General features: G+C 37.1%; 3 protein-coding genes across 4 annotated transcripts in view; 1 reads left to right on the top strand and 2 right to left on the bottom strand.

The window, feature by feature from the left end:
- Nucleotides 1–37: 37 nt before the first annotated feature.
- GLT8D1 (glycosyltransferase 8 domain containing 1) lies at nucleotides 38–11,635 on the bottom strand. Its single transcript, XM_083352249.1, is given in 11 exon segments — nucleotides 38–1,260; nucleotides 1,262–1,428; nucleotides 2,059–2,171; nucleotides 3,553–3,719; nucleotides 5,271–5,383; nucleotides 6,713–6,797; nucleotides 7,133–7,250; nucleotides 7,959–8,175; nucleotides 8,763–8,861; nucleotides 8,947–8,994; nucleotides 11,119–11,635. Coding segments are annotated over 10 exon segments (1,119 nt in total). The 5' UTR covers nucleotides 8,963–8,994; nucleotides 11,119–11,635; the 3' UTR covers nucleotides 38–1,236.
- Nucleotides 11,636–11,674: 39 nt separating this feature from the next.
- On the top strand, nucleotides 11,675–17,982 carry SPCS1 (signal peptidase complex subunit 1). The gene is made up of 4 exons (XM_083352250.1): nucleotides 11,675–12,033; nucleotides 15,953–16,012; nucleotides 16,413–16,499; nucleotides 16,859–17,982. The coding sequence occupies exons 1-4, from the start codon at nucleotides 11,725–11,727 to the stop codon at nucleotides 16,979–16,981; spliced, it is 579 nt and encodes a 192-aa protein (XP_083208376.1). The 5' UTR covers nucleotides 11,675–11,724; the 3' UTR covers nucleotides 16,982–17,982.
- NEK4 (NIMA related kinase 4) overlaps nucleotides 16,826–27,286 on the bottom strand; it is a 24,616-nt gene continuing 14,155 nt past the window's right edge. The window contains exons 11-17 of one of the 2 annotated variants that reach the window (XM_083352245.1): nucleotides 26,435–26,544; nucleotides 23,939–24,027; nucleotides 22,475–22,674; nucleotides 22,033–22,166; nucleotides 20,137–20,399; nucleotides 17,997–18,122; nucleotides 16,826–16,943 (exon numbers count right to left, since the gene is read on the bottom strand). In XM_083352245.1, the coding sequence (XP_083208371.1) occupies nucleotides 20,307–20,399; nucleotides 22,033–22,166; nucleotides 22,475–22,674; nucleotides 23,939–24,027; nucleotides 26,435–26,544 (626 nt within the window). In that variant the 3' untranslated portion in view covers nucleotides 16,826–16,943; nucleotides 17,997–18,122; nucleotides 20,137–20,306. The remainder of the gene's footprint in view (nucleotides 16,944–17,996; nucleotides 18,123–20,136; nucleotides 20,400–22,032; nucleotides 22,167–22,474; nucleotides 22,675–23,938; nucleotides 24,028–26,434; nucleotides 26,545–27,286) is intronic. The other variant, XM_083352246.1, reaches the window with a different exon arrangement.

Below are 27,286 nucleotides of genomic sequence, written 5' to 3'. Positions count from 1 at the left end.
GTCTTCCTAATACCTGCTAATTAAAAAGACAAAAGTGACTCAGCCTTTTTTGAACAAGAATCATACTTAACTATTGGATGGCCCACCAGAGGTCACATTCTTCTATGCGACATATTTAATATTTCTGTATCCGATAAGTTTCTCCAGTTGCATTGTAGTTTAGCAGCAACTTTTGGAGGAGGGACGCTTAGGCTTGTACACCTCTGTTCTAAACTCTTTTCTTAGTAACAGATCAAAATTTATTTTTTCTTTTAATTTGTGCATCTCTCAAATAGATGCTCAAGAAACTGAGTCCATTTACTGGAAGAAGTAATATATTGTAAGACATTACTTTTTAATACAGTTATCAAATGTACATTAATCTGAACTCACAAACAAATCAAGCTTTCTCCATTAATTTAAACAGGTTGTACTAGTGTTGGGCAGTTTCTTCCATCATTTACTAAATTACAAAAACAGATTAAATCTACAAAAGACTTAAGTATAAACATTTAACTAAATACTACAGAGAAAAAGCTCTAACAAAACTTGTTCATGGGTTACTGTCAAGAGGAAGAAGCTTTTCTTTAAAAAAAAATAGCTATGCAAGATAATATTGCAGATACCTAGGAGTAAGTGTCAGATTCCTAGATGAAGTTCATTTTGTAATATTTCATTTATAAAAGTTTTATGTCTGAAGAATTCATCTAGTGTAGTTGAGTACGGATAGTCCTCGATTTAACCACTGTTTATTTAAGACAGTTCAAAATTACGCCAGCCTCAGAAAAAGTGACTTATGATCTGTACCGTCGCACCATCCTGTGATGGTCACATGACTGTTATGTAGGTGCTTAGCAACTGGCTCACATTTATAACCAGGTGCAACATCCTACAATCACATTGCAATATGTGACCTTATTTGCAAAATTCCAGCAAAAAACTGCCCATGAGGGAACTGGAGCATGCGATTTGCTTCATAACCACCATAAAAATTTTCATAAAATCGGGTCTGACTAGATTTATGACCACAACAACCTATAAGGGAAAGTCCAGCCCCAATTGTGGTCATAAATTGAGGGCTACCTGTTGCTGAGTCAAGCTATTCTTCATCTTGTACTTGAAGGCACAAAGCTGTTGCTTCAGGCATACAATTTCAAGTCTTTCTCAAATTTAGTGTACATTAAACAGACATACCATACTGATTTCACTCTGATTTTACAGGTTTCCTGAGAAAAGCATGTAGGTGTTAAGTCTTTATTAATGTGCTGCATAAATCTCATCTGTGCCTGCGAATCAGGTTAAATTTGCCACTAGGATCAGGAATGTACCATTTTTCCCAAATATCTGAAAAAGATGCCGTTCGCCCCCAGGGCTTGAAATGTCCATTCCAGTGAAGTAATTTGGCAGCTTTCACAAACTGTGGTGAATATCTTTTGCCAGCACTTGAACCTTTAAATGGAATAAGAAAAAGAATTATAACAAGAAATCATGAAGCAGAAGTTGTTTCTGCGGTTTTCAACCACAGATGGAACTAACCATTTGCTAGATTCACACATTGAAATTTTCATCAGAAATACTTTGTTCCTTTCTCACTGCTCACTACCTTCAAAATTAGACATAAAGCCTTATTTTAGAGTGCTAAAGACGAAATTCTTGCACTAAGTGCATATTGAAATACCACAGAAGTTTCAAGTTCAGTGTATTTTTAAAAGGTCAGATTTTCTTAATTAGACTATTTGAATGTTACTCTCCCGGAGGAAAACCAATCACTTTATTGCAGGGGATGAAAAACATCCTACTAGTGAATTTCAACTCATATAGTGGGGGTTTCACCTGTTTCCCTCCAGGTCCACAGAAATTATATATATTAAAAAAAACAGATTTCACAGATTTTGAGCATGCATGAGAAACGGCAAGGGAAAGAATACATGTTTCCATTTCATCCAAAACCACTAAAATTAGTACTGGATGAAGGGAAAAAGGGATTCTAATCTCAATCCATTTGATTAATCAAAATTAGTTCCAATTTGATAAAAGGCACAAAATTAATGTGAAATTGTTTTTTTTCTCTTTACTTACCAAGATGGCGAACATTCCACATAGGGTCAATTTTTGAATGTCGTTTGTAAAATACAATGAGCAGAGGAGGTGTAGTGATACTTCCAGCAAGAGTCCTGCTATATATCTCTTCTCTAGTCAGTGATTAAGAAAATACATATTACCAGCTAAACCAGAAGCAGCATTATTAACAAGAAAAACCATTTTCATTTTGTTTTTAATGTATTTACATATTTTTGCATTTTAAAAAAATCAATGGCAAACCCTTACTATTCACATTGAATAATTCACATTGTACCTTGGAGTAACATTGGACCGGACTCTCTCCTATAAGATAAACCTGAAGCCAGCAAGGGCCAAAAATCAATACTAGGAACAATATACTCCAGAAATTATGTGGAACTAAATGGGGAGTTTCGGTTGCCAACCTCAAGTCATCAGCCTTAGGGTTGGTCTACCCCATAGCAGAATACTGTGCCCTGTATGGCTTAACAACTGCCATATTAGTAAGTTAAGATAACAGATACAACGGCACCATGAGAATTTTAAGTTGATGATTTGCTGGTTTCCTGTTCTGAGCCATATAGAACCGCCAGCTTTATGAAGACAAGATGCACTAGTAAGAAATAAAGAAAAATTATGAACAACTTATTCCTACTGGTGCCGACCTTCCTCATTTATTAGACAGAAGATTCAAATCCAAGAAACGCCCAAAGGCACTTGCACAGCATCGGCCAAACAATTTTAACATCAATTTCCAATGGAAAGTCAAATGGGTTGCTGAATGCCCAGACATAAGGCATATATGACTCCACAAGAAAGGTGCCAGGCTTTGAACTACGTCAACAATGGACAATCCCGAATAGGATTCACACCTCACAGGACATCTGCCAGGACTTTGTATAAATGAGACACAGTCTCCTCAGTGGGACTGGGGAGTCCCACGTCAAACAGATCACATTGGGATCGGCTGTAAGCTAAGAGCATATACGGTGATTTCTGATTATTTTTTAATATAAACAATGCTGCACTTTAATGTTTAGATGGCCTAGGCATTGGTATTTGAACACAGATCTTTTCAACATTTATATTTTATTGTGTTTTACTAATCTAGGTGAAATGTTAATATATATTGCTAATCCATGTATGATATGCCGTATGATAAATAACCACATTCTAGACAATGAGCTAGAAAAACACAATAAAGGAAGTGAGTGTTAGCAGAACACAAGATAATTGGCTTCAAATAAGAGATCCCTGTAGGGATAAACTTCCCATACAATAATGATTTTAGCACTGCCTAGATTTGTTTTCCAAAGGAATAATGCCCTTCTAAATATTTTGGACTGCTGCTTGAAAAAGTTTTGGATGCCTGATAGACAACAGATTCAGGAAGATTGATAGGAAAGACAGACAATTCTTCAGGGTATTTTGATCTCTCCACTTCCCATCCTCACATACAATTGGTTCCATTCTTCAACTATCAAATAAAAAAAAAGCTCTGTACATACTCACACAACATTAAGTGTCATCCATTTCTCTAGTTGCTTAGTAACATTTTGTATTTTCCATTCCGTTAGATTTGCAACAAACACACCAGGATTGAAAGAGCAGGTGTTTGCTTTGATGGACAGCTTCCGAACCAGTTCTTTTTTATAATCAAGAAATCCCATGTAATTATACTGAAAATATATAGAAACTGGGCTTCAGATACAGTTTTATTCCTAACTACCACTCCAAAGATTTCCTCAATTACATATGCTTCCTCTCTACAGAAAACCAGAAAGTTGGACAGAGTCATCTCCAATCCTGTTAAGATTATTTTAAATATATAGGTAAATTGGCAGACATCACTGATAATACTGTGAAAGCAGTAATTACCAAGTCTACATGGAACATCACAAAAATGAACTTTTTATACAACAGGATTTCCTTTTTACCTCTCCCCTTTTTAAAAAATTTCACTGAGTCAGATTTGATTTTGGATGATTATATGTATTTTCCATGGTCTTTTCTTAGGTATGGAAGTGACCTGCCATTGTCTTTTTTCCCCAAACTGAAATGTTTAACCTATGTGTAGACCTTAAATTTGTCAAAGTCTCATCTAAATATATTATCCAGGTCTACCCTGCTTAATATTTTTTAAGCCTGAAAGATTTCAAAGCAGATAGACAGGAGGCTGGGTATAGGGGAACTTCTATTCTGCCTATAGTTTCTACTCTGTCTCTCTGCCCTCTTAAAACTAAAGAAATATCTTCCTACCCAATGTATACAACATGATATACAATTAGTTCTTGTTTAGCAAGTTGTGGTTACAACAGTGATGAAAAAGTAACTTTACAACCAATCCTCACATTTATGACCTGACAGATCTGTAAAGGAAAGGTAAGGTAAACACCAGTGTGGTTTCACTTAGCAACTACTTTTCTTAACTACCAAGTGCTAGTCTTATTTGTTACTAAAAAGGACTACCTGTAGTGCTTAAGGTATTAGGCTAGAAACTGGGAAGTGCTGAGTTCTAGTCCTGTCTTAGAAATGAAGCCAGCTGAGTTACTTTGGGCAAGAAATCTATCCCTAGGAAGTGGGCAATGGTAAACCACTTCCAAAAACGTTGCCAAATAAAGTGCAGAGGCTAGTCCAGATAGTCACCAGGAGTCAACACTGACTGGAAGAGACAAAAAAAAGTAATTTACATGTAATTGGAAAAAAGGTCTGTTTCCCTCTATCTCCTTTTCAGCCCATGGAAAGCAAGGTATTTGCTAATCAATAAAAAGGTGAAACTGTTTTGATTACCTCAAAACAGTAATGGAGTTCTCCTTGGAAGATGGAGAACAAAAGCACATTTCATAGTATCCTAAAGAGAATTAAAGACTGCATACAAAAATAAGGATGTAGCTGCAAAAAACTTCAAACTAACAAAGTTTAAAAATCCATCCAATCATGAAGCATACCAGCAAGAAGTTATACTACTTCTATTTTTAAAACTTGAAAAAAATGCTTTCCTAAAACTGCAACTGGTACTAAACTTTTGTAAAAGTTTCAAGTTAAGAATGGAACCAGGCAATTACAAACATCTTCTAACATCTAGGGTCTTTCATTCTCATTTATTCAAATTTCTGTAAGTCAACCAAGTGACTGGGCAGCAAACAATTATAAAACAGTTAAAACAATTACAATATAATACAAATTAAATATATCTGGCAACTGAGGAAAAGATTTCAAGCTGCTTTCACCTGATTTCCTGCTCCACGGACAGAAAACTTATTTGAAGTAGAGTCACAATCATCTGAGAATGCAGCCGCGTGGCCTGGTTGCAGTGGAGTGTTGTAAAGTTCAAGGATATCATCTGAAAATGCATCATAGACAATGGGAAACTGCTATTGCAAGCAAATGAAAACCCACAATTTGTCATTTTAACATAAATATCTCAACAGTCCTTTCCAATATTTAGAACATACATACTAACAGTGAATGTTTTCCAATAAATGCTATGCAAAGTTTAAAACTTGTATCTGTCTATCCAAAGAGCTTTCTTACTTGAACAAAAGCTTATATGCCACTAAGTAAATAAGTTTTAAAACTGAAATGTATCTCTCAGGAAGTTTTGTAATGCAACATGGTTATGTGTAAAAAAAAAACCGTGTAACTTAATATAACAACCAGGGACAATGGTTGTGATGATGTACACTGCTCAGAATCACTTGTTGAGATTGTTGAGTATGGAAACCAAGTAGATACTATTATATTTAGATGGAGGCATGCATCCAATAATCATGCATCCAACAATTTCAAAATATTTTGTTTTAAATTCATATTCGCACATGATAGAAATGAGCTCATTAGGCTAATATGAACTGCTATTTCAGCTAGAAATAAATTATCTTAATAAAATTTTATGCTTAGATAACATGCCCGCCCATTTTAATCAAATAATTCTAGACAGCTAACAAGCATAAAAACATAACATCCAGATAAAAACAACAGAAAAAAGATTAAAAGATGCCAGATTAAAAGTCACAATCAAGGCAAATGTGCAATAACTTTGGTAGCATCCTCTCTACTTTTCCTAGTGTGCATCTCCCTCCCCCCTATTTTTCATTTAAATGTATTGGTAAAATTGGTCTCAATTTTTTATATAGTTTCCAGAAGCTAAAAATTAAGGGTAGCTACAGTTTTGTTTCTAAATGGCGTCATCTGCCTGAAAAACAAATAAACAAGTAGCCTGGGGATAGATCACGAGTATGCTATGGTCTCACGATGATAGCAGGTAACCTCAATTGGCACCCTGGTGAAATGTGATAATTTCTGCTACCATAGCAGATATTTTATGACTGCCTAAAAGCACACAGCATATTCTTCAAACAACAAATATGACCACTAGCACAAACAATTGGGAGGGTCTAGAAACAGAGATTATTACAAAGTAGGTTTTTGGTTTATAAGACATGATTAATTAATCTAAACCAGAAGAACACAACATTTTTTAAAGAGATACCCTTGGTCTTTCAATAGTGTGCCAGGGAAATACACTACAAAAAGCAGTAGGAGGGATCAGGATGAAAATTGCTATTATTTCTGTGAACTGATATCCCAACACCATTGGCACCAGATATGGCTTGATGTTGAAAGGCAACTTATATGTCCTTAAGCATATTTAAAAAGCAAAGTCCCATACCTTGTACAATCACATCATCATCCAAATAAATGGCCTTTTCTGCATTTGGGATCCAATTAGGTAGATAGAATCTTGCAAAGGTCAGCTAGAAAGAAACAAAATATGATAAAAACAAATTATGACATGTCAAACATTAGACACCTGTAATCAAATCTCTTTGATACACCTTCATATACAACACGATTAAGTAGAAGTATTTGAGGCAACTTTAGTGAATAAGATAAAACTTATAAATTATTCCTTAGTAAATTACCAAAATATCCAACTAAATCAGATACGCAAAAGAGAATTAAAGATTGTATCAGTAAATATAGTAAGATAACTTCCTAAAAAGCGTAATAACTAAGTAAATATTCAAACATAAATTATCACTAATGTTGAAAACTTATATCTACAGTAAAATAAATCAGTAGTTCTTACCGGTTTTATGGAATTTGGCATCTTTGAGTCTATCTGCACTTTTCCAGCCAGCATACCAGGATCAAAATTCAAAATTCGGTATTGAACATTTTTTAAACTGGTTTTACTAAGCCATGACCTACACAATTAAGAAAAAAATAGAAATATCAAATGTTACTGAAATAGTTGGAGTGATTTCCTACAAGAATAATTCTTTGAATTTTCTCATCATGGTGAATCTTGTAACAATCAAGAATAGGACAGAGTATGACAATCTGAAATTCAGTATTACACAACAGAGACCCAGTTTGATGTAATGATTAAGGTATGCCAAAAACTGGTAGACTGTGCATTTTAGTCCCACCTTAGGCACAAAGTCAGCTTGGTGGTTTTGGGTCAATCACACTCAGTCCTACAAAAAAGGAAAGGGCAAATCACTTCTGAAAATATTACCAAGAGAATAGCTTGAATCAGACTGACAGGAAGGAAGGAAGGAAGGAAGGAAGGAAGGAAGGAAGGAAGGAAGGAAGGAAGGAAGGAAGGAAGGAAGGAAGGAAGGAAGGAAACAGATTAGGGATGCACAAACTACAAAATGACCCGGAAGAAGCAACAAGTAGCATCTCTTAGTACTCACTAAAGCAGCTACTTTTCTTTTCAAGAGTCAGGAAGCTAAAAAAACGTGGTTGCTTTAAAAGTCACCTTGGTGAAATAATTAAAGGCCAAGAATAAATAATTGCTTCTTAGTCACTAAATATAAGAATAACTATCTTTTTTGAATGCATGATTGCATCTAAAAATCATCCTCTACTAAATAAGTGGGCAATAAAATTTCACAAATAATTTTTACCTCAGATGGTCCACAGTGTCATTCAAAGTGACAATATGGAATGCAACATTGGATTTGGTGTTTTGCTGAATACTGTTCACAGCTGCAATTACACCACCAAGCCTTTCTTCAGATGCCGTAAGGACCACAGGAATTTCCTTGTCATTTTCTTTCACTATCAATCTTTGAGGAGCTTCAGGTATAAAATCTATTGGCTGAAATCTTAGTGGATTTGAATCTACAGATAATTATTTACAGCATTACATTTTTAACTCAGCATGTTGGGTAACTTCATATTTTGTCTTAAGTAAACAAGATTAATGGCACAATATGCAAACTCAGTTATGGTTTATTGAATAAACAATGGCTAAAATCATGGTTAAACAAACCCTAGCTACTGTAATGTTTAAACCAATGTTTATCTCTTAACGATCACCTCTTATAAGGCAACAATTACTTTGAGGTTATTTTCAAACAATAAAATTTACAGGTTGAAATCATGTCCAATAAAATCTATATTTTAAGTTATATTAAAAAACTGATACAAAAGATGCAACTCTGAAAATAGCCATCCTACAGAGTGACTGTTTCATTTTTAACAACCTCTAGTCAGAAATGCTAAATAATAATAAAAGTGGGCAATTACAAGGAATTACAAATGGATGACAATAATCGTTAAAGGTATGGAATCAAAATTAAACAGTGCCACCATGCAATATGTATTTACAGAAAAAAATCTTGGTTATAAAACATATACAAGGGTATTTATTTCCTTCAGGAAACATTTTTACTGAAGCAGATTAAAATAGAGAAATGGAGGAATACCTGATAATTCTTTTTTTAAGATATCACTGAGACCTAGGAAGTTGTGATGCAGCACTAACAGAAATATAATAACAACAAATACGAGGATGGTTATGTTTACTGCAATGAAAAAAAGAAAGTGGTTGTTAGAATAACAGCATATGAGTAGTTTAACTTTAAAAAAATCATTATTTAGAGGAAATACCTTTTCTTAATGACATTTTCTTTGTGGATGAAAAATCTCTTTACAGGTCTACAAAAAAGGAACATAACAAAGAAAGTCTCCACAAACATGCAAAGAGATCCAAAAAGAGATAAAATATAATATTCACAGGTCAAGTAGTAATACTGTGCATAATGAGGAACAAAAATTTGAAGGAAATGTCAGATTTCCAACATTTGCCTAGAAAAAGACATTTTGAAAATTAATTTTCCATTAATCAGAGTTATTTTTATGAAAAAGTTATTTATTATATTTACTAATTCAAGAATCAAACAAGGATAGGGTTTCTCCTAAATTCAGAAAGCAAATAAAAGACTGAACTAGGAAACTGCTCAAATATACTATTTTAGGCCTCATTCTCAATGTAATTAAATTATCTGCTTCCAGTCTGAAGGTAATACAAAGCAATTTTGTCTAGGTTGCAGCCAAGTTAGAGAGGGCTGATTTCATGGTTTGGTAATCCTAAACTACCTATTTTATTTCTTAGAATATTCTCACCACAAAGCATTTTGCACTAATAATGAGAAACATTTTCATTGTTGCTATTGCATTGGGTTTTATAAGCACATGCTACAAGCTGTAGTTTGCACATGTGAACTGTTTACATTCCACTGAATTACACCCCCAAAAGCTTTACCATTCAATAAATGAGGAATTTGATGCTAATAAAGATTCCTGTTACATAGCTTCTCAATTATCATAATTAAGATGTAATCCTATACAGTACAATAAAAGCCATATTTAAATAAGATAATAGCATTTTGTTAGATCAAAAATTATGGGACTTTAATGTGAACAGAATCTGTGGCATCAACCACATTTGGAATAAAAACTTAATGGCTATATATTAGTTTATATATTTCATTTATCTTGCAGGTCATAATTTGTAGTCCTATTGTAATCATAATGCTTTATCAAAACTCATATTAAGAATTCAGGGAATTAAAATTGTGTTCTATGTAAAAGAAATGGGAATATTTAGCATTAAGATAAGAAGATAAGGGGTACAGTAGTTTGGAAATATCTGAAAGAATGCCATTAGATCATAAAAAGTGCCTTCTGGATCACACCAAGATCCATCATGGTCCTCTTAAATCACTTTTTTCTAATCTAAAGAGTCCCAATGTTCTACCACTGTTGTTTAATCATTTCGAATCACTTTTCTGTGTTTTTCCAACCCTAGGATCTTTTTAGTGCGATTATCACAAGTGCAGACATACTGCCAATTTATGACAGAGTAATACAACATTAGCTGTTGTTATCTTTCACTCCTTTCCTGTGAATCTTAAAATGGAATTTACTGGGTATTTTTTTAACAGCTACTGCGCATGGAAACAGCATCTGTTACAATCCTAAAATCTTTTTTCTTGATTATAGATAGCTCAGATCAATGTAGTGTATGTATGAAGTTGGAGGAAATTATAGTCAATATATCTCACTTTATTTTAGCTGAACTTCATTCAATGTGTATTCTCTCTATAAAATCCTTTTGGAGCTCACCATTTTTAATTTTTAACACCCTGAAAAGTTTGATATCATCTGCATCACAGGAATAGCTAATATACATACCAGTATTTAGTCAGGGGTTTGACAGCATCTGTAGAAGATGCTTCAGTTTGGATACCTGTACTGATTTGGGGGAGGTAGCAGTAGCTTAAATGCCCTCTTCAACTTCTATATGGTTTATTCCCACAGGGCCTTTCAAATTATCAATATCTGTCAATATTGTAAGTTCACAATTTAAGATAATTCATTGTCATATAAAATTTGCTCAAGACTAGAATCACCATTCAACCATTATTGTTAACTATTAAGTATCAACCAGCCAGGTGACCATATGGACAAATATAAAGAGCACGTTGCTGTTCTGCAGCTACATAACTGATGCTCTGCAAATGTTTTAACATCTTATCTCTTCAATTTTTTTTCTTCCTTCCACTGTCTAATCCTATTCCAAAACGCCTGTATCATTGCTACTCCAAGTGACATAAGTCAGAGATCACAATCCATCAGTTCAAAAGAAACTACTACCACTTTTCAAAAGGAAATCCCACCACTCGCTTGCCTTCCATCCCCCTTGCTCAGAGATGCTGGCCACCCGACTAGATCTGCTGCATATTAAAAAGGAAAATGTATAATATCTGCATAACATACGGTAAGGCTTATTATTCATTTCAGATCCATTCCAGCAGTTCAAGCCCCACGGTATGGCAAACAGGCAGGTCTATTCCCACGAGTCTTACTTGCTAGCCCACAATAGAGAGACTCTTCTATTCCTCCCTTCCCTTTGCACAGTCTGGCGGCCACGCGCGAATTGCCAACTCAACACCAAGTACTGTAATCAACAGCTGGGAAAATAAAAGGTGCCTATCAAAGTGCCTGATTTTTTTAAAAAAAGGCGATACCTAAACAAGGGCGTTCGCAAAAGCGTTAATGCCAGATATGTCTTCATAGCTACACCCGTTTTCGTGGCAGAAAAAAAAAACAAAAACAAAACCAGAGCGGCAACAAGATAGACGCCACCTTCACGAAGACCCGTTTCTCAGGAAAAAGAAAAGGGTGGGAAACGCCTGCTGCGCGTGTTGTCATGGCGACGAACTGAGACTCCGCCGTTCGCCTCGAGGCCTGTGACGTCACAGCGCTATTGCCAGCCGACCGACAGACGGCAGCAGCCGACGGCGGAGTTGGCATTTTTTCTGGAATGAGTCCAGGAGGGGAACGGCCCCCGCACCCCGCCCGAGCCGAGCCGGAAATTCAAAAATGATGAGGCGGGGCAAGAGGACGTCGAATCCGGTATGCTCGAGAGCGCCCGCCTTACGGCAGAAAGCCGTCTTGATCAAGAAGCCGGAAGAGCCCGTTGACTCTTCTTCGCTCGGCTCTGCCGCCTTCAACGACAACCCGCAGGGCGACTCCTTCCAGCCGCCGGAGAGCAAGCGTCCTCCCTGCAGAGCCGAGGAGCTTCCGCTGCCTCCCTTCCTCTCGGAAAGCGCTGACGGCTGCAGAGATCTAGGCGCCGCTGCTCCGCCGGGCACCATGCTCAACTTCTTCCGATCCATCCCGACGCAGATGGTAAGACGGTGGCGTCCCGGGACTTGCCTCCGTCGCGCCCCCCCGCTAGCGCAGGACAGAACTGTGCCGTCCGCCCGACTTTCAGGTCGGGCAGGAAGTGTCAAACATGCAGGCACCAAATGGGAACTGCCTGGCTGTCTGCGCTGATAAGGAAACGTGTCCTAAATAGAGGCGCCCGAGGATCCGATTTTGACTGTAGGTGCCGATTTAGGCGGAAAGATTTTCGGTTCGGAATACAAAACGAAAAGGCTCCGTTGTTCTGCGTCCTCTGTCCCCCTCCCTGTTTTTGAATTGCCTCGGATTTTCAGTACCTAAATTGTATACTCCAAAATAAGTTTTCGTTTCGGTAGGATGTTTATCAGTTGTCTCATAATGCATTTTGGTGGATGGCTTAGGGACAACAAAATTAACAATCAGTATTACCATGCGAAAATCAGTTAAACACATTTAACACAGAATTCTACTTCAAAAGGATAACACCAAACATCGCCCTTAGAAAATATTGAAACGCTAAATTCAAAATATTACATTGATTAAATTTATTAAAGCTGCCTAGAGTAGCCCCACAGCGAGATAGGCAGCAAATTTAACAAAATAAAGGAGGTAAATAAAGGAGATATTGCATACTACTGACAGAATAGATAAAATAGGTGCTGCTGAACATATTTTCTCCCTCAGAGGTCTCTACTATTTAAAGGGACATTTGGCAAAATGAATCAATTTACATATGAATAAACTTAATCCCTGTGGTGTGCCAACTCAGTTGGATTTATTGATAGAGCATTAAACATCCTATTCTTTTTTGAGGTTTACCATAAATTGGGCAGACTAGACTTGTTAATTCCTTCTTGTTTTCCAAATTGACTAGACTTGTTCAATTGATTGTTTTATTTGATTATTTATTTGGAGCATTTATATAGCCACTCATATCCAAACAACATGATTCAACATAGATAGTTTGATTATGTACCATCAAATCCTTTTCACCTCCTAGTGATTAGATAGTTAAATGGCTTACAAAAGCATTAACTATGCAGTGTAAAAGTAACATCACTAAAACCAAAAATGTGATCTGGTGAGCAAACTAGAATATATCTTTCCAATGGGTACTGAGCAATATATTTTTCATCTTGACCGAAGAGCCAGGTTTGAATTGCCTTTCTAATGCCCTGTAGGATTCAGTCAAACTGAGAAGAAGAATCATTCCAAAGGCAAGGGCCAACACCAAAAAGGCATGCCTACTAGGTCTCACTAAATGACATTATTGTTGCTATTCGCCAACCAAAGTGTGATATATAAAATATTTTTAAAAGTCTGAATACATGAATACCGTTTACTTAATGAAGTTGGACAGGGATTACAGTCCTTCCATACAGAATTTCTGTTTTACAATTATCAAGGCTTGTGTTTACTTTTATTTCCTTCTTTCCTTTAGGCATTAAATGTTTCTTCCTCCTCTTTCTAGTTCCTATCTAGTGTAATAACCCAGAGGTCCCCAACCTTTTGGGCATCAGGGACCAGTTCCATGGAGAAAGGTTTTTCCGTGGACCGGAGAGTGCGTGGTTTTGTGTGCTGCCTGCATCCCACAGATGGGGCTTTGCTTGTTTGTGTGGACTGGTTGCTGACATGCCATAGCCCGGTACCAGTCCATGGACCAGAGGTTGGGGACCCCTGTAATAATCTATATGGCTGGTTTCTAGAGGTGGTTAATTCTTCCTAGAGGGAGTGGGTTGTTTTTCCACCCTTTAAAGAGTCATTGTTTTGCCCCACCTCAAGAAGTTATTGCTGCCAACCTAATTACACAATTTTCATAGTGTCCAATCTTCCCTTTTTAGGGAAGGTTGTTGAGAAGGTGATCATGCAACAGCTTCAGAGGATATTGGATGAAGTGGTTATTTTAACCCCTTTCAGTTTCTTTCAGGCCTAGATATGAGGCTGAAACAAAATTGATTGTGCATTTAGATGAAGTGTGAGTAGGATGGGGCTCTACAGCCATCCTTGCTCTACTTGACCTCTCAGCACCTTCAGTACCATTAACTGGTATCTTTTGGGGCCGGCAGCAGGGGTTGGCTGTGGATATTGTACTGGTTTTTTTCCTTTTATCACGGGCAGTTTCAGCTGGTGTTGATTGGAAGAGGTCCTGCCCTTGGCCCCTATTTGTGGGGTCCTGCAGAGTTAAAAGGTTTCTCCACTCCTATTTACTGTCTACATGAAGCTGCTGGCTCAGGTTATCCACTGCTAGGGGGAAGGGTATCATCAGTACGCTGATTATACCAGAAATACATTTCTGTTCTTGGCAAATTAAATGATGCTGTTGAAATCCCGATCCAGTGCCTGGAGGTTGGGGAACAGCAGGCGTTAACCCTTGCAAGACCGAGTGGCTTCAAGTTTGGGGGTCTTTAGGATCTGGGAACTACATCTTTGGTGCTGGATGGGGAGGCATTGCCCCAGAGCCTATGCTGGGGTCATTCCAGACTTATTGAGCAGATGGCAGTTGTAATTAGGAAGGCCTTTGAGCCACTTTAGATTATGCGTTATTTTATTTATTTATTTAAATAATAAATTAAATAAATAAATAAATTTGCACCTCTTCCTGGCTTGGGAAGCTCTGCTCTCAGTCACTCATGCCTTGGATTACTGTAATGTACTCTAAAATGGGCTGCCCTTAAAGAGCACATGGAAGAGGCAACTGGGTGCAAAATGCAGTGATGCAGGAAATTATAGATGTTACTTGATGAGCCATAATCAGCATGTCAAACTACTGCTCCACAAGCTGCAATGGTTAACAGTTTGCTTTTGGGTTCAATTCAAGGTGATGCTAATGAAGTAAAGCCTTAGAGGGCACGGGATAGTTTTTTGAGGGACAACCTCACCTCAATGAAACATCTGTCTGCCCCATTAGATGTGTTATAGCTCCCCTTTGCCAAGGAGTTACATCTGACAAGAACCAGGAGAAAAGCCTTTTCTGCCATAGCACCCACGCTTTGGAATGTTATCCCCCCCCCAAAGATTTAATTGGCCCGAACCTTATTAACTTTCTAGAAAGCCCTGAAGACACAGCCTCTGCTGCCATGTTTGGGGCATGTCCTGTGACAGCATGCAACCTATGCAGCGATTATGTTGTTCATAAGATGAGTGCCATTCTCCTGCAGATGATTTTTTAGGGTTTTAATGGTTTTAATGTTTAATGGTGTTTTAATTATCGTTTTACTATTTGCATTTGTTTTTTGAGTTTTAACTGTGAGCCGCCTAGTCACATGTGCAAGATGTACAAATTGAACAAATAAGTATGAGTGGATCCAAGTGAACTAGTCCATTCCCTTCAGTTCTGATTGAATTCCGCTAACTTAACTAAAATCACACACTGAATCAAATTATGATTTGTAGTGACTATGAATTATTACTTAAGCCACAATGATTAAGTTTACATATTCACATTAAATATTAATAGAATGTGCAAACCTAGCCAGAACACAAGTATCTGAAGAATTTTACAAAATTCTTTGTAGAGGTAAAGAAAAATCTTTTTTTCATCCTCTTGTCCTTGTTAGACAAAACTTGACGAGCATATTAAACTTTCAAGAAGTGAGCTGACATCACCACTTAGAGGCTACAATAGCTTGTTGTGCCTAAAGATGTCACAAAAGTCAAATGTAAGTTGATAGGTAAATATAGTTAATTTAATTTATATATTTAGCAGACAACAGCAATTAGAAATGAACTGTACTCTGACAGCATTTCTAAATATATTCAGCGGTTCTTTCACATTCAGTAGAAATATCTATTTTTAAGAACTCTTCCTCGGCTTTATTTTTAAATGCATTCTCAGCTCTAATACCTATTATATTATCAGAAATCTTGGTTTAAGCTATAATTCTTAAGAATGGGGAAACTTGGTGTTATTTTTCTTTTTCCACAGGACTACAAAGGTCAAAAACTAGCAGAGCAGATTTTTCAAGGAATAATCCTTTTCTCTGCTGTAAGTATAATAAAAACATAGAACACCATCACTGTAAATTCATTACCTTTCCACTTTACCTTCCTGAAAAGATGTTCACAAGAGGTAAAGCATAAGATCCTTGAGAATATTTTATGTGACACATTAGAAAATAAGCAAAACCCCTTCCCTTCCAATTATTGAAGCAAAATGTTCTGGATCCAAGTCCTTTTTCAAAATAGCTGTCATTGTAGTAAGAACATTCTGGATTAAAATCTATACCTTTCTCAGCATGTGCCTTGAACTATATAGACTGAGAGTTTGATGCTTTCTTATGAATTCCCAATAACTTCCTTAGTTGTTGTATACATTTTACATTGTTATATTGGATTTGAGAAATAGACTTGAATATCCTTTGTTATATCTAATTTTTATCTTGTAGGTGGTTGGCTTTATTTATGGATATATTACTGAACAGTTTGGCTGGACAGTTTACATAGTAATGGCTGGATTTGCTATATCGTGCCTGGTAAGAATATAACTTTATAGCAAATATTCATAATATATTCAAAATATCAAGTATTGCAATGGCTGTAGTAAATTGTACCCATAATGCAAGCACACACCTAAATGATTAAGGTAATTATTTTTTCTTTGGTCAATAAATTATTAACATTGTATTGTATGTTATTCTGTTGTTTTGATATTCCAGTTTTTTGTTGTTTTTGCATTTGGCTTCTGTCCTGATCTTCATTTGAAGTAACTACATATAATATGGAAATACTGCTCACCAGAGTAGTCTTCTTTGCACCTAATCTTAGTTTTCCTAACCAAAAATAAAGCATTTAATAGAAGTCTTGAGTTGTCCTATTTTTTTTATTATTACAGCTCACACTGCCTCCATGGCCCATTTACCGCCGCAATCCTCTGAAATGGCTTCCTGTTCAGGAATCTGCAACAGATGATAAGAAACCTGCAGACAGAAAAGTAAAGAGGCATCCTAAAAATTGAAAAACTACATCTTCTGTATGATTTTCTGCCATTAAATTTGCTTTAAAATCGATTACTTCTCTTTTATTTGGTTTTGTATTTCTGCAGTTGGAGAATAAATTCTTTCTTTTTATTTAACTCCATCCATGGTATAGTAAACTTGGTGATTTATTAGTATTAAGTAATTTAAATATTGGAATACCTGCATTTAATAGAATTGCTTAACTCACTATAGTTTAGCTCAGCAATCTTTTCTAGTACATCCTAGGAGGATTAAGGGAGCCATGGAAACAATTATTTTGCTACTCCACCTTTTGCAGTGGTTAAAAGTCTACTACCACTAATCATAGAAATCTCAAGTGTTTAACAATCTTAACTCTAGTCAACAATAAAATAGGCCAATCTCTTGAAACCAGTCTCTTAGACATTACTGCAAAATCATATTATGACTAATTCTGAATCTGCGTTTAAATGATACTTTAAATAATATGTATGTATTCAAGGCATTCTCAAAGTAGTCATGTGAATTCCAGCAAAAATAATAACCTTCTGGTACTTTAATAATTAGCACTTATTATGGGATGAAATTTAAATGGATTATAGTTCACTTTAACAAATGCAATATAGATTAGGCAGAGTTCCAGATCATACTCATGAACACACATAGTAATGATCAGTTGTGATCACTGGGAATAAATGTACACAAATCATGCCAGAAATCACAGTAGTACCTAAAAACTACAGTAGCAACTATGTTAACGTCTCTGAACACCAACTGACCTTATTTCCAGTGATCTGCCCTGAGTGAATGAACTTCAAAACAGACTCCACCATGAATGGTCAAGTTAAATTTGCTATAGCAATCCCATTTTGTCACTTATGACTTAGACCTAAATTATAGGGGCATAGTAGATTACCATACAAGAATGATTCTTTTCAATGATATTTTGATGCTATAACCATTTTGGTTTTACATCATATGTTTGAACTTGTGTATTTAATTTCCTTCTGATAGGACTCTTCTGCAATCTCTAACCTCCATCATTCATGCATATTTTTCCGGCATCTGAACTGTAACCCATAATCCGCATTCCATGATAAATGCTGGTATTCTGTGAATTGGCAAAGCATTTGTTGCTTTTAAATTTTATTACTGCATGTCCTAAAAATATGAAGAAGAACAAAAATAACTCCATCTTCCAGGTTTTGTAGAAAAGTTTATTGATATAACTGCTGAGTTTGTATTTTGGGGAGATAACATCTTCCACTTTGAGAAATATCTCATCTGGCAGTGTATTTCCATTGGCAGAATGGACACCCTCTTTCTTTGGTCTCTTCGAAATCTGTTGTGTATCATTAGGTTTTCTGTAATACTGGGGATGTGGTAGCAGCATTGGCATCTGCTCCTTTTCATCAACATGAGTATTCTACTCAGTTCTGCTCATTAGATGCTATGACTAATGGAATTAACTCCTGGATCCGCACTGGGGTGGCGGGGGGGGGGGAGGAAGGGAAAGAGCCCTGCACTGGCTATAATTAGGGCCAGGTCTTACTATAAAATATTATTTTTTGCCTTTTGGGCACAATAGTGTGTTTCTGCTTTTTTTACTATTTTCACTGTTACATCTACTGGTTCAGATTCCTTGGCTGTTCCCTCTACACTCAAGACATAGTCCCACATAACCTTAAAACTGTTCCCATTTGGTGAAATGATGCTTCTATTTGAACTGGCCTCAGTTTATTTCACATATTATTTAATTTTACTTGATTTAATTAATTATATATTGTTAATAGGTTTTAGAGGGTGTGATGTACCATAAGAGTTAAGAGTTTGAAATTCAAACTAGGTATAATCAAAGCCTAAATATATTTTATTTTTGCTTGATGCTTAGCTTTTCAGTGTAATATAAAAAAAATGAGAGTTTTTGCCATTTGGTCTCATAAAACTAAAAATAAAGCAAGAAAATATTCAGTAGAAGAAATTACTAATATTTATATCACTCCAAAGACTTCATTCCTATGAAATGAATTAGATCAATTCAATTAAAATCTGAAATTACCTAATTAAACACATCCTATCACAACCGAAAGTTTATTAAAATAGTGCATTATGTTTCAAGCAAAATATTCTAGACCACGGGTGTCAAACTGCCGGCCCACGGGACGGATGCGTCACAACAAAACCATGCCCACCCCATTGCCGGCAATGGGGAAAAAGCTCCGATACGTCGCGTGACATCACATGACGTCGCGAGTTTGGCACCCCTGCTCTAGACTATGGGTGTCAAACTTGCCACGTCACGTGATGTTGCGACGTATCGTGACTCTGCATTGCCGGCAATGGGGTGGGTGCGGCTTCAGTATGACACCCCTGCTCTAGACGCTCAATTTATGTGAAAATGATATGTCTCATATATAAAATATGTATTTGTTAGCAGGTACATAAGAAGCCCCACAGAATTTTTTACTTTTTAAAAAATAGTCATACTAGTCTATGTATCCAATATTATATGAATATTGGATAGATTAGTACACTATTATTTTTTTTAAAAAAACTGGTTTTCAGATATATTCCAATGAAGAGAAAATATGTAGTTTATGGTTGAATTCTGGTGTCCCTGGTACTCTCTTGAGCTTATTTGAAGGAAACAAAAGACCTGAATACATCTTCTCCAACAATCAACACCCAGACAAGCAGGGATTAACACAAGCAGAAAACTATCCTAATGAAGGAACTAACAATGAGAAAACCACACGGCCACCAACACTGGCAAGGCAAGCTACTCTGTATAATCAGGGAGCATACCACATGCTCGACAATTTAGCTAAGAGAGCATTAAGGTCTTCATATAGCCTTATTATTTTCATTTACCTATGTTTTGGTGCATCACATCTATGTTCTTTTCCTGAATAGAATTTGTTAGTGTTTTCGTTATACCACAACATTAATTGAAAATTATCCTGCTTTAGTGAAAATTCTATTTTTGGGCTGAAATCAGAGATAGTCTAAAATAGCGAATTCCAACACAGTACCATTATAGATTTGACTATATGCAGGGTTGCAAATTTTAAATGATTGTTGACATTGAAATAAAAATAATATGTTTAAAAAACAGAATTATTAGAAAGTGCTGCTTGTTGCTAGTATTTATAAAATCCCACTTACCCAAACTTACCTTTAAGCATGTATTGCTGTTTATAAACTAAGTACACAATCTACAATAGATAACAGGAAACAGTATGGGAAAAAGTTTATCTTCTAAGTGACTGAATGTAAGAAAATTTTAAAAATCCAGTTACAAACTGAGTGTCTTTTCTTTCAGGAACAGTTCAACTGAGGTATTTGTCAAAGTTTCACATTATCTTCTAAGAACTTCAAATGACGAGCCTTCATACTATAAGATGTGTACTTTTCTCCCATGAGCTTCCGCAAACATAGCTATTTAAAGGAGGGGGAAAAAACATCTTGTAATTCAAACTTGAATAGTACATTTAAGCAAATTATATGCAAAGCTGATCACTATTATTACGTCCAAAGATAGCTAGTGCACATATCTGGGAAATTGCACAATTAAGAATTTATAGAACACTGAATTTGGTGGCAACACTAAGACACGGCAATAGTGGAGAATATGTGCAGCTCAGGGTTGAAATTTCGGTATCTTGGTATTCACTAAACTTACAAACATTTCACTGCTTTGGCACAAGGGAATTGGATTTCTGGGGTTTGTACCTTGTCTGACCTATCTTGACCTAGTTTGGTTGGCATCTTAGATTGTTCCTGACTATCATGCTGAAATAGTTCGTAGATTGGGTATATTTCTATGAGTCTATTATTTCTGATCTATCAGAATGCCAGCTTTCTAGGAATTCCTTTACATCAGACATGTCAAACACAAGGCCCGGGGGCCGGATCCGGCCCGCGAAGTGGTTTCATGCGGCCCGCGAAGCCATCCTGGAAACAGTGAGGGAACGGCCCCCACTGCCTTGGCCCTGGCCCAGAGACCCTCCTTCTGCCAGAGACCCTCAGATCTGCCCCACTCCTGCCCAGGCCCCCATAGGCACCCTTGATGCAAACAATGTAGAGCTGGCCACGCCCACCCAGTAGGCCATATGCACTCTAGCCACGCCTACCCAGTAGGCCACGCCCACCCTGACCATACCCACCCGGCCCCCTGAGGGCAACCGCAATGCTGATGTGGCCCTCAATGAAATTGAGTTTGACACCCCTGCTTTACATTCTTAAATTTGGCTTGTATTAAAATGATTCTTTTCTTGGTTAGATTTTGAACTATTCAAAAAGCAGACAAAGGCCCAAGAAGGAAGCAAACACATAGGCACATCCACCCTTATCTTACTTCTTGCAATCAGCCTATGGATAAGGGAGAAGAAACTCAATGCAGGTAGTTTTGACTTGCAACTGTTTAACAATTGTTTTAAAGTTCAAAGTTATGAAGGCATTGGAAAAAGAGCTTTACAACCTGTACTTGCTCTTACAACCATTGTGCTATCCCCACAGTCACATGATCACAATTTGGTCGCTTAGCAAATGGCTCTCATTTATAACCAGTTGCAGTGCCCTGCAATTACATGACTGAAATACAACATCCTTTCAGGAAGCTGGATTCACGTAACAACTACATGATTTGCTTAAAAACAGCGATGATTCACTTTACAACCATGATAGAAATGTTCATAAAATTGGGTCCAATCATCTGATGACTTATGACTGCACCAACATACGACAGAAATTCCAGTCCCAACTGTGGTCATGAGTCAAGGACTATCTCTAGGCAGAAACAATGTAACAATTTAAGTTAACCAGAAGTAACTAGTTCTATTACTAGTTACTAGTGAGATTTAATTATGAATCAATTATCTGCATTAGGTACAATCTTATTTTCACAACTTACGAGTTGCCTGAATTTATGCAAACAAAGGGCTGGTATTTCTGAGAAAATTCCACTTTAGCTGTTCTGAAACTTTACTATCCCCAAATTATATTTTCTTTTTTTTTAAATGCTAAAATACCAAAAAGAAATGTACACATTTGTTCTGTCAAAAAAACATACTTCTCTTTTCTGTTCATCCTCTTCCTCCATGGCATCGTAAACTTTTTCCAGCAGCTTTACCCCAATTCCTTGAACTACATCTGCTCTTAAAATCTCAAGCAATCTCCTAATATTCTGGGGACCAGATTTGTCATCTAATAAAATAAAAATAAAATACATTATTTTTTGGATTTGATTTCTGGTAACTAAAGCCAATTATAATTGCAGAGATCAAGGGTAACATTTTCATTTTAATTCAGATCAATATTCCCTGGAGATTCTCAGATTCTATTCAGCATTCTATTCTAAATAATCAGAATTAGAGCTTTTATTATTTCTGCAGATGGAATAGGTTAACTGAACCTTTAAAAATGGGAGTTGCTTTTCTTCTGACTTAATGTTTTTGTTGCTAGAGCAGAAAATCTAATTTGAATATCACAAGTTTCAAGCATAACATCCAGACCTGATGGAAACTCTTGAAACTGAAATTCATCGGGTTCTTCAGCTGCTTTCCCATGTAAGATCAGTGTATCTCTATATTTCCTATTTAGTCTGAATTGTGAGTCAGGTGTTGACATTGCAAATTGTGAATAATTTTCAATGTTATCCATTTTTAGTGTTTGTGTCATCAGCTGTAGCAAGTCATTCATTTCATTACTTTTTCTGCAAAACAAGAAAATATTTCAGCATATACCAAATCCTACACGATTCGAGAATTTTAATGGTGAACTATCTGAACTTAGTATAGTACACAGAACTGTGTAAAGTATGGCTTAGGTCTTATTTTCCATAAGGATTTTGTCATTTTTCTCTTCTTGCTCCAGAATGAGGAAGGGGCTGGAAATAAACCAAGAGCGAGCAAGACAAGAATCTTAAGACTTTACAAAATCATACTGGTTGTCAACAACTTACAACTGGGCCTGGAATTTCAGCCATACAACGTTGTGGTCATAGGTCGAAGCACCATATGACAAGACTCAATTTTACAACTGTTTTTATGACAGTCATAAAGCAAGTCATCATGGTCATTAAACCAATTACATAGCTGTTAAGTAAATCATGCAGGAATCCAGCAAAAATGTTACAAATTATGGTCATGTGGCTGCAGGATGCAACAACTGATTGTAAATGAGAGCCGATTGTCAAGCATCCGAACTGCAATCCCATGACTGGAGGGGGGGGCACAGCAGTCTTAACTTCGAGAATGGGTCATAAGGAGCTTAACTGAACGGTTGTTAAACAACTGAACCTATGTCAAGGATTGCCTCTACTTTTGTGGCATGAGAGTAATAAACTATTACCATGAAGTAGAGAGGGATGAATACACTCCCATACGTGCAGAAGGCACATGAACTATACATAAACTGGGTTTAGGAATATTTATCTATTGGCTGGAACAAAGGGACTTTATGCAAAAAACTACAAATTTCCATATTCTCTTCATAAAACTTTCCAAAGGGGAGAAGGGAAGCTTCAAGTTCAAATTAAGATAATGTGAAAAAGATGCAAAAGATTCTGATTACTGAGATTCTTAACAAAACTATCAATACAAATAATGTGAATTTGTATTGTGTGAATTTTTACTGATTTTAAAGAAAGCTACACAGAAAACTCCTTGGCAGTTCTTCTAGCATTTTTCTCTTTGAAAGATAAGTGGGAATCATAAGGTTTTTATACCGAATTACAGTGCTTCCTAAACTTGGCTATTGATTAATTTTTATTGGGTCTCGAACTAGGGGCATGACTATATCACATGTGCATACAGATACACAAATGCATTCAATGACTGGTTATGGCTTAATATCCACAATGAACTTATCATACAATGCACTAATGGTTTATTAACAATAGTTGTATTTATATAATAAACCATATATGCGATTAACGTGTGTAAACCAATCTATAATTACGGACAGAAAACACCTACCTTTCTTTATAATCTCCATCTGATTTTTCCATAGAACTTGTAGAAGAGCTCAGTTCATCTTCAGTGCAGCAACCAGTTAAGCTTTTCTTCTGTTGAAGACAATTTTTTCATGTACAAGAAAACAGAACCATTACCAGCATAATTCAACAGAAAATTCTTTTTCTTGCTTCTCAGTGAAAGAGACATGTGACTTTAGCTCCATTTAAGGTTCTAATGAAATACTTTTGTAGAGGCTAGTACTTGAAAGCACAGCAGATTACAAAATACTTTCAATGATGATAAAAAGTTTCTATAAGCATCCTACAAAAGGACATATCAGAACCACCCTGAGGGGTAACTCCTACATCAGGAAGTCCCCAAAGTCTGTGCTATGAGCTATTTCTGAAAGACCTTCCCGCAAAAGGATGCTTTAACCAAGGCAGAAGAATTAAGTTACTTATATATAGACAAGGACAAGGATCACGAGGCAGTCATTTGACGTGAGACAAATCTGTTTCAGAGAGATTGCTAATCATCCCTGGGGCTTTTTTTTGCTATAAGGTTCTGGAAGAGGATAAATATTCACTGCAGGAGATTTGAGTGGAATCTCATCTGTGATACTAAATCTGTACAAGAACTTTGGAATCTGGACTACTGATTCAAAAAGCTAATGGTGCCTTGACGGTGCCTCCTTTGTTTCCTCTAATAGGAAAAACACACCCTTTTATGTTTCAGAAATTTTCCTAGGTGTTGAAGGTTATCAGTTGGTTGAAGAGTCCTTTTTTCTTATTCAGGAACCCCAGATCCTCAAAAGTTTGTTATCATGAGCCAGACAGTTGTAGGTCCGTAAGAGGTTGTAATGGAGGTAGTGACAGATTTTATTTTCCTGGGCTCCAAGATCACTGCAGATGGGGACTGTAGCCAAGAAATTAAAAGACGCTTGCTCCTGGGGAGGAAAGCCATGGCAAATCTAGACAGTACACTAAAAAGCAGAGACATTACCCTGTCAACAAAAGTGCGTATAGTCAAGGCTATGGTCTTCCCAGTTGCAATGTATGGCAGTGAAAGTTGGACCATAAGAAAGGCTGAGCGCCAAAGAATTGAGGCCTTTGAACTGTGGTGCTGGAGAAGACTCCTGCGAGTCCCTTGGACTGCAAAGCAATCAAACCGGTCAGTCCTAGAGGAGATCAACCCTTACTGCTCTTTAGAAGGCCAGATCCTGAAGCTAAAACTCAAATACTTTGGCCACCTAATGAGAAGGAAGGACTCACTGGAGAAGAGCCTAATGCTGGGAAAGATTGAGGGCAAGAGAAGAAGGGGATGACAGAGAATGAGGTGGCTGGATGGAGTCACTGAAGCAGTAGGCGTGAGCTTAAATGGACTCCAGCAGATGGTAGGGGACAGGAAGGCCTGGAGGAACATTGTCCATAGGGTTGCGATGGGTCAGACACGACTTTGCAGCTAACAACAACAACAACAGGACAGTGATGGCGAACCTTTTAGAGACCAAGTGCCCAAACTGCAGCCCAAACTGCAACCCAAAACCCACTTATGTACTGTTGGGTGGCAGGTGGGTGTGGCCCATTGAGTGTGTGTGGCCCATTGAATGGGTGTGGCACATTGGCTGGATGTGGCCCATTGGGTGGACACAGCTGTGGTGGTAACAGCAGACTGGGTGGGACCATAAGAAAGGCTGAGCACCAAAGAATTGATGCCTTTGAACTGTGGTGCTGGAGAAGACTCCTGCAAGTCCCTTGGACTGCAAGGCGATCAAACTGGTCAGTCCTAGAGGAGATCAATCCTGACTGCTCTTTAGAAGGCCAGATCCTGAAGCTAAAACTCAAATACTTTGGCCACCTAATGAGAAGGAAGGACTCACTGGAGAAGAGCCTAATGCTGGGAAAGATTGAGGGCAATAGAAGAAGGGGATGACAGAGAATGAGGTGGCTGGATGGAGTCACTGAAGCAGTAGGCGTGAGCTCAAATGGACTCCAGAAGATTGTAGAGGACAGGAAGGCCTGGAGGAACATTGTCCATAGGGTTGCGATGGGTCGGACACGACTTCGCAGCTAACAACAACAACAAAGAGGTTGTGAGTGGATGCAGCTCATGATCAGTGATTTGGCACCTGCAGAGTTAATCATATTCTCTGGCAAGATGTGAGATGCACCTGTCATGCTGCTGGGGTTGGTGCTCTTGCTTGGAACTGAGTAATTACTATCCCCTCCCCAAAAAACCTGTGTTACAACAATTCTAAGCCCTGTCTCCAAACTTAGGGGGAGGAAGATATTCACCATAGGTTGCCCTGCCTCTGCCGTAAAAAGAAGGCAGTAAGATTTTCCAATATAGTCCTCTCTCTTCAGAGGCGTGATATAAGCAATATAGTAGAAATCATAGATGTAATACTATAAGTATTAGAAATTCCATTTATTGACGGCAGACATCGCCTTTATAATATTCTGCAATACTGTAAATTGTTTTTTGATGTACTACACTTAACATATGACAATGACTTACCTTATCAGTGCTGGTTTCTGAGGTAAATTGAGCAATCTGAATACAACGGTCTTCCCTTGGAAGTTTTGTTTCTGTTGATGCATTGTAAGACATTCGTCTTATAGAAGGCTCTGAAAAGGAACAATGAAAAGTATGTATGGTTTATTCTTATTTTACTTTGTACATGCACTAATTATGAAAGCAACTTCAAAAACCCAACAAACTAAAATTGGCCTTTCTTCAGTTCAGTTTAACATTCATTCATGTACAAAATTTTTATCTTGCCTTTCCTCCAGAAATTCAAAGCATTGTACAATCTTTTTTTTTCCTCCTACAGGTAGGTTGGACTGAAAAATCTGACTATCTCAATGTCACCTATTGAGTGTGAATGGCTGGAAGAGGATTTGAATTGGGATCTGCTCCATGATATTTTAATCCCTTAATCCCTTCCACCCTATTGTTTATACTTTTCCAACAGCCATGAAGGGGTAGTTTCCAATTCATATAGTAGTTGATATGATCATTGTGGCCAGCCACAAAGTATGCGTTTCCCCAAAAGCAAATTCATAAAGGGAAAATAAAGGGAATTTGTCAAAACCTCAGTACCAAAGACAACAGATCCAACACACCAATTCATTGTTCAAAGACATGCCTATTTCCAGTCAGCAGATTACGAAGGCTAATACAGTAGCTAAAGTAGGCAGGAAACTAAAAGTAGAGTCGGTGCCTTGTGTCCCTCTCATATTATAATACAACAGAATATTCATTTTACAGAGGACAAACTGAAGCAGCCCACTAAGAGGCCAAATACAGCACTAAGATGAAACAAATGAATTCACACAGAAACATCCACATTTAAAGAAAAACAAAGCA

The sequence above is a fragment of the Vipera ursinii genome, assembly GCF_947247035.1.
Source record: "Vipera ursinii genome assembly, chromosome: 2".
Lineage (NCBI taxonomy): Eukaryota > Metazoa > Chordata > Lepidosauria > Squamata > Viperidae > Vipera > Vipera ursinii.
This window is presented reverse-complemented; position numbering and strand designations above follow the sequence as displayed.